The sequence below is a fragment of the Callorhinus ursinus genome, unplaced genomic scaffold (genome assembly GCF_003265705.2).
Source record: "Callorhinus ursinus isolate GAN/ISIS: 27379988/994484 unplaced genomic scaffold, GSC_fseal_2.0 scaffold57, whole genome shotgun sequence".
NCBI lineage: Eukaryota > Metazoa > Chordata > Mammalia > Carnivora > Otariidae > Callorhinus > Callorhinus ursinus.
The window spans coordinates 9,230,179-9,242,649 of record NW_027397119.1 but is presented as its reverse complement, the minus strand read 5'-3'; the positions used below and the strand labels follow the sequence as shown (position 1 = coordinate 9,242,649).

The window sequence follows — 12,471 nt, the reverse complement described above, 5'->3', positions numbered from 1 at the left end:
GGGAGAAAAGAAGAGAGAGGATGTCAGGAAAGCGCCGTGGAGAGAAGCCATAGGCCCCATGAGTCGAGGTTTTCTGCCGCTACAGTTCCCTTCTTCCTCCTGGCCCCAGAAACTCAGTGCTCTTGATTCTTGGCAAATTTATCTGGTCCTCTTGTCTCCCAGGTAACATGCCAGGCGAGGCCTGGGGTCCCCGTGCTCTTTTATGGGTAGATTGAGCCATCCAGAAAAGGAAACTGAGGCTCTGGAGGAGGACAGCTCTGGGTCCTCCATACAGAACGATCCCAAAGCCAGAAAGTGCACAGGTGTGGATTACCTGGAGAGTCGGAAGCGGAAGAAAGAAGGGGACCCAGGCTCCTGGGCACCCAGGCTGAGCCCAGTGGGGGCTACCCTTTCTAGCTCACGGGCTGGGAGCTGGATCCAGAGTCCAACCTGGCACTGTGAACTAAGAGCTGGAATTCAGGCTTTGCTTCTAGTGTGGGATCTTTCTTCCTTTCTCCTTAAACTCCTCGGGCGGATGACGTTGTATGTGCCCCAAACTGGAACTGGAACTGGAACTGCTTCATAGGGTAAAGCCAGCTAAGTCAGGATAAATGGTCTAACACGGTGAGGCAGGAAGGGGTGGGCCGGAGGGGAGGCATCTGGAACGCAGAGGTGAGAATGTCTTGAGTAAGTCACAAACAGTCCTAGAGGAGGGGACACGTGCCAGCCAGGCAGGTCCTCTTCCTGACCCCTCCCTACGGAAGTCCTTACAGCTTAGAGCCCGGTAGGCAATACCTAAACTCCCCACCAGCTCCGTGAAAAGGTGGTGAGAGGGATCTGCTCCCGTGCAGAGGAGGGACCCTCGGGGAAGAAAATCAAGACAGGCTCCTTTCACAAGGGTTCTTGCTGAAAGAACGATGGAGACCCGAGGTTGGAGAGATGAAGTGACTTGGCCATGCTCCTCAGTTCATAGCTGGAGCTGCCGTGACCAGCCAGGACTCGGCTCACAGTTCGGATGCTTCCACACCACGTGCCACTCACCATGGCGAAGGGCCGCCACTCCGACAGCCTCGCTCAGCAGGTCATGGTGAGGGTAACAGGGACCCAGGGGACCCAGGGGCCCTGAGTCCTCGGTTCTGTCTCTACTTAGCTGTGTGACCCTCTGGAATCTGTGATAAACGCCATCTCATATTTTAATTGAAGTTACTAAGTATTTCCTAAACAGGTAGCTCCCTGACTTCAGTAAATAGGATCATCACCTGGATTAAAGCAGATTCGAGGGTCCTACCGGCAAAGGTTCAGGACCCAGTAACTCTGAGGCGGGGGTCCCTGAGTCTCCATTTTCAAAAAGTGATCCCGAGAGTGCTTCCCAGGGAGGGGGGGCGGGACCTCCCTGGGGCATCCCTGGTGGCCTCAGATGCTACAGAGGCACGGATGGAGGAGAACGTCTGTGCTCAAGGAGCTGCCAGTGTAGTTGGGGAAGACAGGACCTCATCCCAGGAGCAGCATATCCTTGGTGACAGACGAAGGAGAGGTACAGAGTTACGGCCCATCGCCAAGAAAGTATGAACAGAGCTTCCGAAGGTGGCTGCGCAGAGAAGAGGGTAGGAAGGCTGCGGCGCCAAGCCCGCTAAATGCTCTCACCGCAACCTGCTTCCTCTGCCACCTGGGCTCACAGCTGTACTTCATCTCCCAACCTCCCTCGTGGTTAGGTGTGGCCACGTGACCCCGTTCTGGCCAATGGCGTGTGGGTGTAAAAAAACACCATTTCCGGGCCTGGCCCACAAAAATCTCCCATGTGTTAACCGGAATCCCCACCTGCCAATGTAACTTGACTTAAAGGGGGAAATAATTTGCTCTTAACGTTCCATGACTGAAAAGCAGGGGCTGCTTATTCTAACCTTTAGTCCATCCTAGTGATACAGGATGCAAGAGAGAAGACAAGCAACTAAACCCAACCAGCACTTAGAAGTCTGCTTTTGAAACCAGTGCTCGGTGAAGCATTGCACCCGAAGGGGATGTGAGCTGGGGTCTTCCAAGGTTTACCGTCTGCGCAGAGAAAAGCCAACACCAGGGAGGGCCAGAGAAGGCAATGGGTGGTGAACTCCACGGGAGGGGGATACAGCCTACAGCCTAAAAGGAAGGTTATCCTGGGGCTGGGCCGGCATGAAACATCTTTTGAGGTTAGTCTTGGTCTGTGCAGGCTCCTGAGATAGCACCTAAAAACATTAAATAGTCCAACACTTCTGAAGATTCTTATGTTACTTCTACTGCTCTAATTTGGAACGATTTTCTTTTTAGTATTCTTTTCTCTCATGCTAAGAAGGGCAGGGGCAGGGGCAGGGGCCATGCCTGAGGCCTGGGTGGTGGTGCCTGAGGCTCGGGGAGAGACAGGTATTTCCCTGACTGGTCCCAGGGTCATCAGGGTTGGCTGATGTCCCAGGCGTGCCACAGAGGCTCCGTCCAGGAAAAGGCTGATGGCCGGACAAATGCAGGAACAGAACCAGGGGTGGTTCTGACTCTGACCCCTGAGACCCGCTTCTTCCTTTGCATCTGCCCTGAGTTTTTCAAGAGTCAATGGTGTCTCTCATCAGTCTTACACAATTCACAGCTCTCACCATAGCACATACCCTCCCTGATGAATCACAGACCTGTACCTCCGAACCAAATAATACATTATACGTTAAAAAAAAAAAAAAAAAGATAGTAGGAAGGGAAAAATGAAGGGGGGGAATGGGAGGGGGAGACGAACCATGAGAGACTATGGACTCTGAGAAACAAACTGAGGGTTCTAGAGGGGAGGGGGGTGGGGGGATGGGTTAGCCTGGCGATGGGTATTAAAGAGGGCACATTCTGCGTGGAGCACTGGGTGTTATGCACAAACAATGAATCATGGAACACTACATCAAAAACTAATGGTGTAATGTATGGTGATTAACATAACATAATAAAATTAAATTAAAAAAAAAAAAAGAGTCAACGGTGTCAGCACAGACCAGAGAAAACCCGAGGGCAAGAGTTGGAGAGGGGCTGGGAGCGTGTTCCACGTGTGCTGAAGGATATTAAACCACAGACAGAGTCACCTTCCGTCCTCCGCATCCACAAAGAAAACACACATGAGGAAGAATATCGAGCAAGCGGGATTTTGGGACAGACACCAAAAAGGACTTTTAAATGATTAAAGTTGTAAGATTTTGGAACTGACAGGGAACTCCCTGCTAGTTAAATGTAAGGGCCAATGTCCCCTTGACTGGTGTGCCTTATAGACTGGAGCCTGAAATTGTTTGGGTCTTTCCATTCAGTAGAAGGCTCTGAGAAGACAAGGACCGTTGTTGGTCCCGGGTCACCCACCGAGTGAAGAGGACCAAGAAGAGCATGTGACAGAAGTCCAAGAAGGGTGTTAGTCCTGGCTCCACCTGACCACACATGTGGCCTGGTGCAGCCTTCCCACCTCTCTGGGCCTTAGTTTCTCCATCTGTAAAGTGAGGCACTAGACCAAACGGATCCCTTTCAGCTCTGACATTCTGCAAGAAGCAGGCATCATGTGTTCTCAGGGGGCCCACCCCGATGCTCTGGGTGGCTCCAGAGTCCTGGGGTCCTGGAGACACAAGGAGAGCTCAGACGTCAAAACCCAAGCTGCCGCCACCTGTGGGCATTGGGGAAACTGACGGGGCAGAAGATGGCCCCCACTTCCAGGGTCCAACCCCAGACAGGAATAAAGAAGCAGATGACAGGGATGGCCAGAGGGCCTGGCATCACTGTCACCAGCCCTAGAAATCACCACAGGCTGCCTTTCATCGGACCAACGCAGAAAAATCTCTGGGTCAGGAGGCAAGCAGTGTAGGTTCTAACCCTGACTCCAACCTAAACTTGCTGCGTGACCTTGGACAGACCTGGTGTCTCTGCCACCTCAGGCAAGGCACAGCACCCCACACAGCTGCCACTTTCTGCAAGGGCCCAGGGCGCGGTCCCCCTCCTCCGCTGCCATCTCCCCACCTTCTGGCACCTCCTTTCTGTGAATGGGGAGGACTGTCTCACCCCCCCAACCTCCCACCAAAGGGGCTGGAGAGGGGGACTCCTTGGAGGTGGGGCCAGTGACAGCTCCCAGGTGGTGGCACCAGGAAGAGCAGCTCGGTCCCCGCCAGGCACAGGCTGGTCCCCAACAGGCACAGGCCGGTGGCAGATACAGGTTGTTCTGACAAGGCTATTTATAGCCGACATCTTGACGTTGCTGGGGGCCCTAGTCTCTCAGCGACCGGGGAAACACACAAACGCCTCTCCTTGGAGACAGGAAAGAGGGATTCCCTTAGGAGCTCAGAAGTGATCTGTCTTCGGGTAGGAAAAAAGCATCGTCCTTAGGGGTCCAAATGGGATCATGATAGGGCAGAAGGTCTCTTTGAAACACCTTTCCACAAGTGGCTGTGAGGGAGAGGACGGAGCTGAAAATGTGATTAAAGGCGGAACAACACTTCGAAGGACGAAAGACAGAAGCGTTCGGATGAAGCTTCGCCAGCTCCCCAGTCGGGCAGGCACACAGCCCTTCACCCCCAGACCTCGCTCCCCGGACGGGGCGGCGCTGGAAGCAAGTCTGGGCTGAGGAGCGCTGCCCTTCGGCCCAGATCTTCTCATCCAGGGGCTCGGCAGAGGCCAGGCTCAGAGGGGCCATGCCCACCATCCTTTCCCTTCGGAAGCATTCATCCTTATCGCCCCGTGCGGGGTCCAACAAATGAGTTTCTTAGAAGGGATCCCTGCCCCCTGAGGGCTTCTGTGCTGGGGCAAAATGAGGTAGGGAGACAGGCGGAGGCCTCATGTTAGGGAACGGATTCAAGAACTAGACAAAGTACAGAAAGAGCTGATGTGGGCGCCGAACCAAAGGAGTATTTTCAGGAGTGACGCTCTGGGAGGTGGGGAGGAGGAGAGAAGGCTGTCTGGGCCAAGGAACAAGTCACCCACCATCCCCAACCCCACCCCAGCATGTTTTCTTACAAGATATTTCTATCTCTCCCAGAAATACCAGACACAGCTACCTTTTTCATTTGCCAAGTAAAAGAAAGCCCAGCTTTGCAGTGCCCTTTCGTCCTCCTCATTCTGCCCAAAGCCCACCTTCTGGGACCAAGGGCTCACAGCCTGGCAGTAAGCACAGCAGCTAAACTTGGTTTTCAAAACAGGAACCATTTTCTCCCCAGGCAGCAGCAAAACTCTCTAGAGCAATGGTCTTACCTCAGCTGCATATCAGAATTACCCAGGGAGCTTTTCAAAAATCCTGATGCCCAGGCTGTACCCCAAGCCAATTAAGTCAGACTCTCTACTTGTGGGCAGGTACCCACATTTTCTAAAGCTCCCCAGCTAATTCCAGTGTGCCACCGGTCTAAAGACCCCAGACAGCTGGAGTGCCTGTGGGGTGGGGGTTGGGGGGCCGTCCACACAACAAAGCAAGAACCCCAAGAGAGAGCAGGATACCTCCCCTCGGCACCCATGCTGTTCTGCACGAGCCTTATCGACAGCCCTACCTACTCCTGCCCCCAGCCCCCCAGAACCGGCCCTGCTCCCCAGCCTCATGAGGGGGTGCCCCAGATAGCAGGTGCTGGTTCCAGAGGCCCGTTTTAGTTGATTCCTTCAAACACTGATATCAAAACCTTTCTCTTGATTCTTGGGTGCCCTCTCACAATTAAAAGGTCTGGTACATTTTCGTGATGTCAGAACCCAGGAAATGCAGCGCCTACAGGCAAGATGAATTATTCACACAGGAGGCCCCAGAGTCAGGTCTGGGGAAGTTTTTGGTTAATCTACCCATGTAGGACTGCTAAATTAATGATGAGCCTGCACACACCTGTGAAACTTAACAGCTCACTTCTATGAACAGTCCCTGTTAGGCAACCTCTCCAAGGACCTGGCTTGGAACCCTCTCATCTAAATAACGTAACAAATAAACAAACAGTTCTGCCACCACTCCCACCAACGATGATCTGTAGCAACTGGGAGGGTGTGGCCAGGGGACTCAGGCATGCAGGGTGCCCAGAGTTGCTGTAGGAAGCACATACAACCCCATTAGGAAGCACATACAACCCCCTTTAGGTTACCCCAACCGAGTCAGTAAGTTAAAATGGTAACAGGGAAAAAAGACTTTAGAGAAGGTTTAGTTTGCTTCTAAAAACACCCTGCACTTCTGCAAAGTCGCTAAAACTATTTTAAGATGGTTTCTGGCCACTCACAAAACGGAAGTTTCAATCTATGCATGTTTATCCTACTGGGTGCCATCCATTTTCCACCCAGAGCTTCAAAGCTCAGGCCGGGGGAGTGACAGAGCAGTTGCCCCTTCACCCTCCCAGGCACAGGTGAGCATGTCACCAGACCCTGAGCCAAGCGCTGTCCCCAAGTCATAGAGAGCCATTTTGAAAAGGTCCAGGGCCAGGAAATACTGGAAAGAGTATTAAAAAGAGGAGTGTTTGCTGGTGGTCCCGGAAGGGCTCCAGATCCAACCCTTGGTCCGCTCAGCCAAGGAGTTCAAGAGGGTCCGCAGGGCAACTGGCCATCCGCTCTGGTAACACATGGCCTTGCCTGTTGGCCAGGATCGAGGTTTCCCTTCTGGACCGCGGAGGTGATGTCCTCCCCACCAACCCCCCCAACCCCGCAGTGAAAGGCTCTTGCATTGGATCACGGTATTTACCTTCGAAGGATGTTTGCTGTGCACATTTCTAAAGAAGGTGGTCTTGGCAGTGAAGAAGCAGTCCTCCAGTTCCTCCTCCAGGCTGCAGTACCCACTACTCATGCTGCTGTCCACCGTCATCTAGCCCGGGGCCCCGCGAGGCAGCGGGCGCGTGTGTGACCAGCCGGGCTCCCGCGGCGGCCGACGGAGGGGGGGCGGGGTTCCCGCCCCGGGCCCCGCCGGGCGCGAGCTCCCAGCCCCGCAGCGGGCTGGGGTGGGGGGTGAAGGGGGCCACCCGGCCAGGCGCAGCCGGCGCCGGCCGCCTCGGCTCTCAGGCTGGGCCCCGAGCGGCTCGGGTGGCGGGGTAACCTGCGCCCTTCCCCGCGCGCCGCCCGCGCTGCAAGCTCCGCGGTGGGACGTGGGCAACCGCCTCGCGCGCCGTGCTCCCGCGCTCACTCGGCATCTGCGGTTTGGTCCCCTCCGCCCCGCGCGCGGAACGCCATCTCGACACCTCCCCCGCCTGCCCGCGCCTTTCCTGCCCCTCGCCCTGCACGCAGAGGAGTCGGAAGCCACTTCCTCTCGCAAGGTTCCCCAAAGCCGGGCTCGGCTGTCGCGGCGCCCCTCCCCCGCCCGCCCCTGGCCCGCGCCTCCCTGCCTCACTGGGTGGCCCTGGATCCCAGGGGACAGGTGGACCTGGGGCACCAGAGGTCAGGTTAGGGATGCAGGTAAAGAACAGACCAGGACGCACCCGAGGCTGAAAACTCCTTGTGGCCTTTCTTCATCCCTCTGGAAACAGCTCATTCTCATCACCCATGATGGCTTATGTTCGCGGAGTAGAATGTGCCCTAAGGCCGTCGGCGTCTCTCCTCCCTTCCCCCCATCCACCTCCTCATCCACTCCCACATCCCCCATTCACAAGGAGCCGGTCAATCAGAGGGGTTGGAGAAGTAACCGGAGAGGAAGAAAATCGATATCTGGTCTGCCTGGAGAAGCAGCAATATTTTAACTTGGAAATGCCTGAAGAAACTGCAGTGGCCCCACTAGCATATGCAAATCATATGCAAAGCGATGGCAACCGGGAGCGCAAGTCTCCCCTTCCACGCACGCGCGCAGAACTTGGCCCAAGGGAAGACTTGGGATACCAAAGGAGCCTGCACACACCACCCCAGGTGATTTGTACGTTTTCCGGGCAGTCTGACCAGGAGGGGGTCTTGCCAGTTCCTGTCATTCCCATCAAAGACGGCTCATGTACATGTCCCCGTCAGACTGGATGAAGGAACATCTTCCTTGACTAGGGTTTAGCCCTCCAAGCAATTAGGGCGGCACTGCCATAACTTTTCAGACCACGTTTGCACAGCAATAGCAGTTAGAGGTACCCTTGCTTGCAAAACTCCTGTGCCTGGTCATTTAACTTGCCCAGCGGCCTTGAGGCAGACATTATTATTCCCATTTTATGCATGAGGAAACTGAGGCTCGGAGTCATACAAGGAGGATATGTGTGCTGGGACTCAGACCAAGGCCTGTGCATCTCCGGGGCCCATGCTCTTAGCCGCTGGGATCTACAGTCTTTCCGCAGAAATGGGACTGTTTTGGTGTGCACTCTGCCATCTTTCAGTAGAGTGGGGCCTGGAGTCCCAGGAAAGGAAAACAAAGCCTTCCGAGCCTGGCAATGCTGGGGGCAATGTGCTGACAGAGTCTGATGGCCTGTGGTCCCCGGAGTGTCCCGGAGGGTGGCCAAGAGGGGTTATCAGGACTCTCTCCAGGTAGGTTTGCATGGCTTTCCCTGCAACTCTGAAACAATCCAGTCCCGGGGAAGCTCAAGCTGGCCAGAGGGCTAGACTCAGTCCCCAGATACCAAGCTGCCAACTCCATTTTAAGCTCCTGTTATTTTTATGAGGAACCCCCTCCTTCCCCCACCTTAGCCAAATCTGTCAGTGCTCAGGAGGGTTTCAAACTGCAGCCCAATTTGGATCCATCCTCCCACACAGTCTTTTTCCCAGAAGCCTGTGAGCGCCTGGCAGGTACGAACACGAGACAGCTGAGAGCTGCCACCCTAGCGGGCTGGCCACCCTGGGCTCAGGAGAACGGTCCACACCAGCAGCGGGATACGAAGTGCAAGTAAGCAGCTGGGGGTGGGGCTGGAGTGAGCTACCTGGGGAAGTTCTGGGGGGAAAGCTCACATTTTATAGGGTTGAAGAACCTCTGGCTTTGTCTGGAACAACCTTTTCTTCAAATGAGTATTTTAGAGGCTGGTTTTTTTTGTTTTTTGTTTTTTGTTTTTGGTGGGGGTGTCCCCAGAGACAGCGGTTCAGGCAAAGGAATCTGGTATTAACCTCGCCAGTACCTCCAAGTCCAATGCTGAATGATGAATGCTGCAGAGAGGGGGCTCTGCATGATCCTTGGGACATCAACAGCCTACCTGCTTTGTCCAGCCAGCAAAGACACACACTTTGCGTTATAAAAGGAACCTCCTGGCTCCACAGCAATCCAATACTTAAGAAAAAACAGGCCTCAGGTTCTTTGCGGCCACACTGTGTCCTTGGAGTCATGCAGAGACCTCTGCAAAGCAACTGCAACGCCACATATTCAAAATACATATTCAAAATGCACAATCTTAAGAGACAGCAGGTAACAACCTCTCTGAACCCCAAGCCAAAGTACCCCAGGGGTCAGCACGCATCTCTCCTTCTGAGCAACACGCCAGCTGCCAGACCCGGTTAGGAAAAGTTCTAAGTGACGCTGTGTTCTTTTAGGGTGCTGCTCCATGCCATTCCAAATATTATGAAAAACTAGTGTCTGAATAGGGCTTCTGAAAGCCTTTTTACCATTCACTATCTTAGGCAGCTCTAGAACCTTGAAAGCAGATTGTTATACCGATTTTACAGACAGGAAAGTGAGGGAAGTAACATGTTCCATCACAGCTCATGCTTTCCAAGTCTCTTCCCTCCTAGTTAGTGTCTTTCCCCACCCTGCTCCACCTGTCAATGACTCCAGGCCTGCAAGGAAGCCACAAGTAAGAAGTCAGCAACACAGACACTGTGTTGGTGAGGACCCCGGGACTAGAAGAAATCTGCAAAGATCAAATACAATATAATAAGCTGGCCAGCCTCCAGGAGGAAGAAGCTCCAGGGGACCTAAGAGAGGAAGACTGAATTCCTTTCAGTGTCTAATGACCCGGTCGTGGGCAACTCTTCCCTATGAATAATCAGCACTGAGAACCTGGGAGAGGGGCAGAAGGGGTAGGGGAATGCGGGAGCCTGGGCAATAGCCTTTTGAGCCTCTGGCGGTGAACACACAAAGAATAGGGACTGGCTGGCTGTTCTTGTCCCTGAGCCCAGGAAGAAGTGTCCGGACCTTAGGCTGCAGCCTCCGGAGCCTTAAATCCAAGGCATCACGCCAGGGTTCAGAAAGCCCCACTGAAATGGTGAAATGGGTGACTTTCCTGGCTCAAAGTTCCAGATGATGAAAGACACTATTTTAAGCTTTCTTCCTTTCTCAGATGTGATCCTGACATGTGCCCAGATACCCTCGTTTGATCCACCACGTGGTTCTACGTGTTCCAGAAAAGCTGTGTCATAAGACTGGGAGTCAGGAGCTGCTATTCTAGCCCAGCTCCAGCTCCAGCTTGACACGGCATCTGGAGCGGCTTTGCACTCCAGGATCCCTCAGCTGTCCAGCTGAAGGGTGTCAGGGCGGAGGTCAGATGTGGGGCCTTGTGACCTAACAGCATATTCAGAGGCTGAAAACCAGGGCAAGGCGCTACTCGCCTGTGAAACACAGTTTGAAAGTATTCTTAGCGGCTATGTGCAGGCCCTGGGCTGCCAGCTTTGTGTGCATCGTTCCATTGAATCCCCACAACAAACTGACGAGGAAGTTACAGCTATTATCTCTATTTTACAGACAGAAAAAGGAGGTTCAGGCAGGTTAAGCAATTTGCACAGAGTCATACATGCTAAGTTAATGGAGGAGCCAAATCAACCCAGCTAGCTGGTCTGACTCCAGGACCAAGTTCTGGAACACTCTGTAGTAATACAGGCTATTTACCCCTGCGATTGCTCCCGTAATACCTTCCGGCCTGAAATCATAGGCCATCACAAACTAGGCAGGGACTGCTTTCCCAGTCTGCCTATGTCCCTGTCTTCCCTTTAGCTCGTTGGGATTCTCCAGGTTCCAGCCCTTGACTGTCTTCTCGTCCTGCCCACCCCTCCGCCTTCCCCGCGCCGGGAGCTTAGTCTGATGTCTGCCAGTGGTATCAACTGTACCTCACAGACTCATAACTCAGAGTCCTCTCCCTCCGCGGTAGCTCCGGATGGATACCTGCCCCAGCCCACCGAGTACCCAGCGCTCCCCTTTGCAGCCTCGCTGGCAACAAGTCCAAACCTGAGCTCACTATTCCCTGCCTCCCCCTCCACCTGCTCCTCCACCATTAGTACTTCCTAGCTCAACGAATGCCATGCATGTAGATTTTTGCAAAGCCTTCTAGTAGTTTCCTTTGTTGCCTTCTCTGCCTTCTCCAAACTCACTGGCCCCTTGTTGCCGAAGTCACCCTTCTATACTAAGATCTGATCAGGGCTGTTCTATGATAAAACCTTCTATTCAAATTTTAACTAATAATTATTGAATAACTATTACTGTACTATACTCATTACTACGTGTCCAACTCTAGTTGCTTATTCTTTCAGCCCTTCATTTAAGAAATATTTACCGGGCACCTTCTACATGGCAAGTACTAGACTAGGAGTTCAGATTCAGGCCTGAATAAGACACAGTCTCTGCCTCTTACCACACACACTCTAATAGAATAATATGAAATAAGAAGTTATATTAGAGGTGCCAAGCTCTTATACATTTCCCGATCTCACTGGATCAGCACAACCCTGCAAGGAGGTATTTCGCAGGTGAGTAAACTGAGGCTCAGAGTGGTTCATTTGCCCAAGGACACAGAGCAAGTAAATGGTAGGATCTGATCTCAAACCCAGACCCCCTGTGTCTGACAGCTTTCCATTACAATTGTTGTCCTTCCTCCAAAAACCCCCCAGTGCCTGCAGTGATGTTCCAAACTCCGGAGCGGGTCCTCAAGGCCCTTTAAGGCCCTTCCCAACCCATGCCCAGCCAGCAGTTCATTCATACCCACCTCCAGCCACAGGACAGCTTCAGCTGCACGGAATTTGTTTCACGTTCCCGGCAGCTGACCCTGCCCTCTTGTGGTTTGTCTTGCTGTTTTCTCTGCCTGTCAGAATCCCCCACGCCCTCCTCCTCTCTTCCTGACACATATTCACCAATCACGACCTGATCGCTCCCACCTTCCCCATGCTTTCCAGAGGCAGCCTTTCCCAGATGTCCTGGCGGGGGGGGTGTTGAATCTTAAGAATTCCACTCTCCATCCCGAGAGCATCCTTTGACAGCATTAAACCAACTGCATGGAGCTGAGAGCTCAATTTCTCCCCAGACAACTTCCTGTCATAAAAGGTGAGTGGCTACACAACACTTAGGTTAGACTCGCAGGAGATTCACTTTCTCGCGGCTTCTAGCCCACCCAGCACTTCTGTTGCTTGGCTGCTAGGCTAACAGCTTTGATAGGACCCTTCCACTTAAAAACCCCGAATGTAGTGAATTAGCCCAGACCAAGAGGCACGGGTCCTGAAGAGCTCCTGCCCGGTCTGACTCAGGCACGGGAGTCTACCTTCTAATTGGCCTCCTCTCGTCAGACTAGAGAATCACAAAAGATGTTTCTGACCAACAATCCCCATCCCTCATCTGCCCCTCTCCAGGCAAGACCCGTTAGCCAGGTCAGTGTGGTCACCGGCGTGAGACACGAACAACTCACCCGCTATGACACATAGAAG

The 12,471-nt window shown here is 53.4% G+C and overlaps 1 protein-coding gene across 2 annotated transcripts in view; it reads right to left on the bottom strand.

Moving 5' to 3' along the window:
- RASSF5 (Ras association domain family member 5) overlaps positions 1 to 12,471 on the bottom strand; it is a 65,281-nt gene that overhangs the window by 21,555 nt on the left and 31,255 nt on the right. The window contains exon 1 of one of the 2 annotated variants that reach the window (XM_073884516.1): positions 6,647 to 7,194. The exons of the other annotated variant lie outside the window; for it this stretch is intronic. Coding sequence (XP_073740617.1) covers positions 6,647 to 6,766 — 120 coding nt within the window. The 5' untranslated portion in view covers positions 6,767 to 7,194. Of the gene's footprint in view, positions 1 to 6,646; positions 7,195 to 12,471 lie in introns of those variants that run through there. 2 annotated transcript variants of the gene reach the window in all.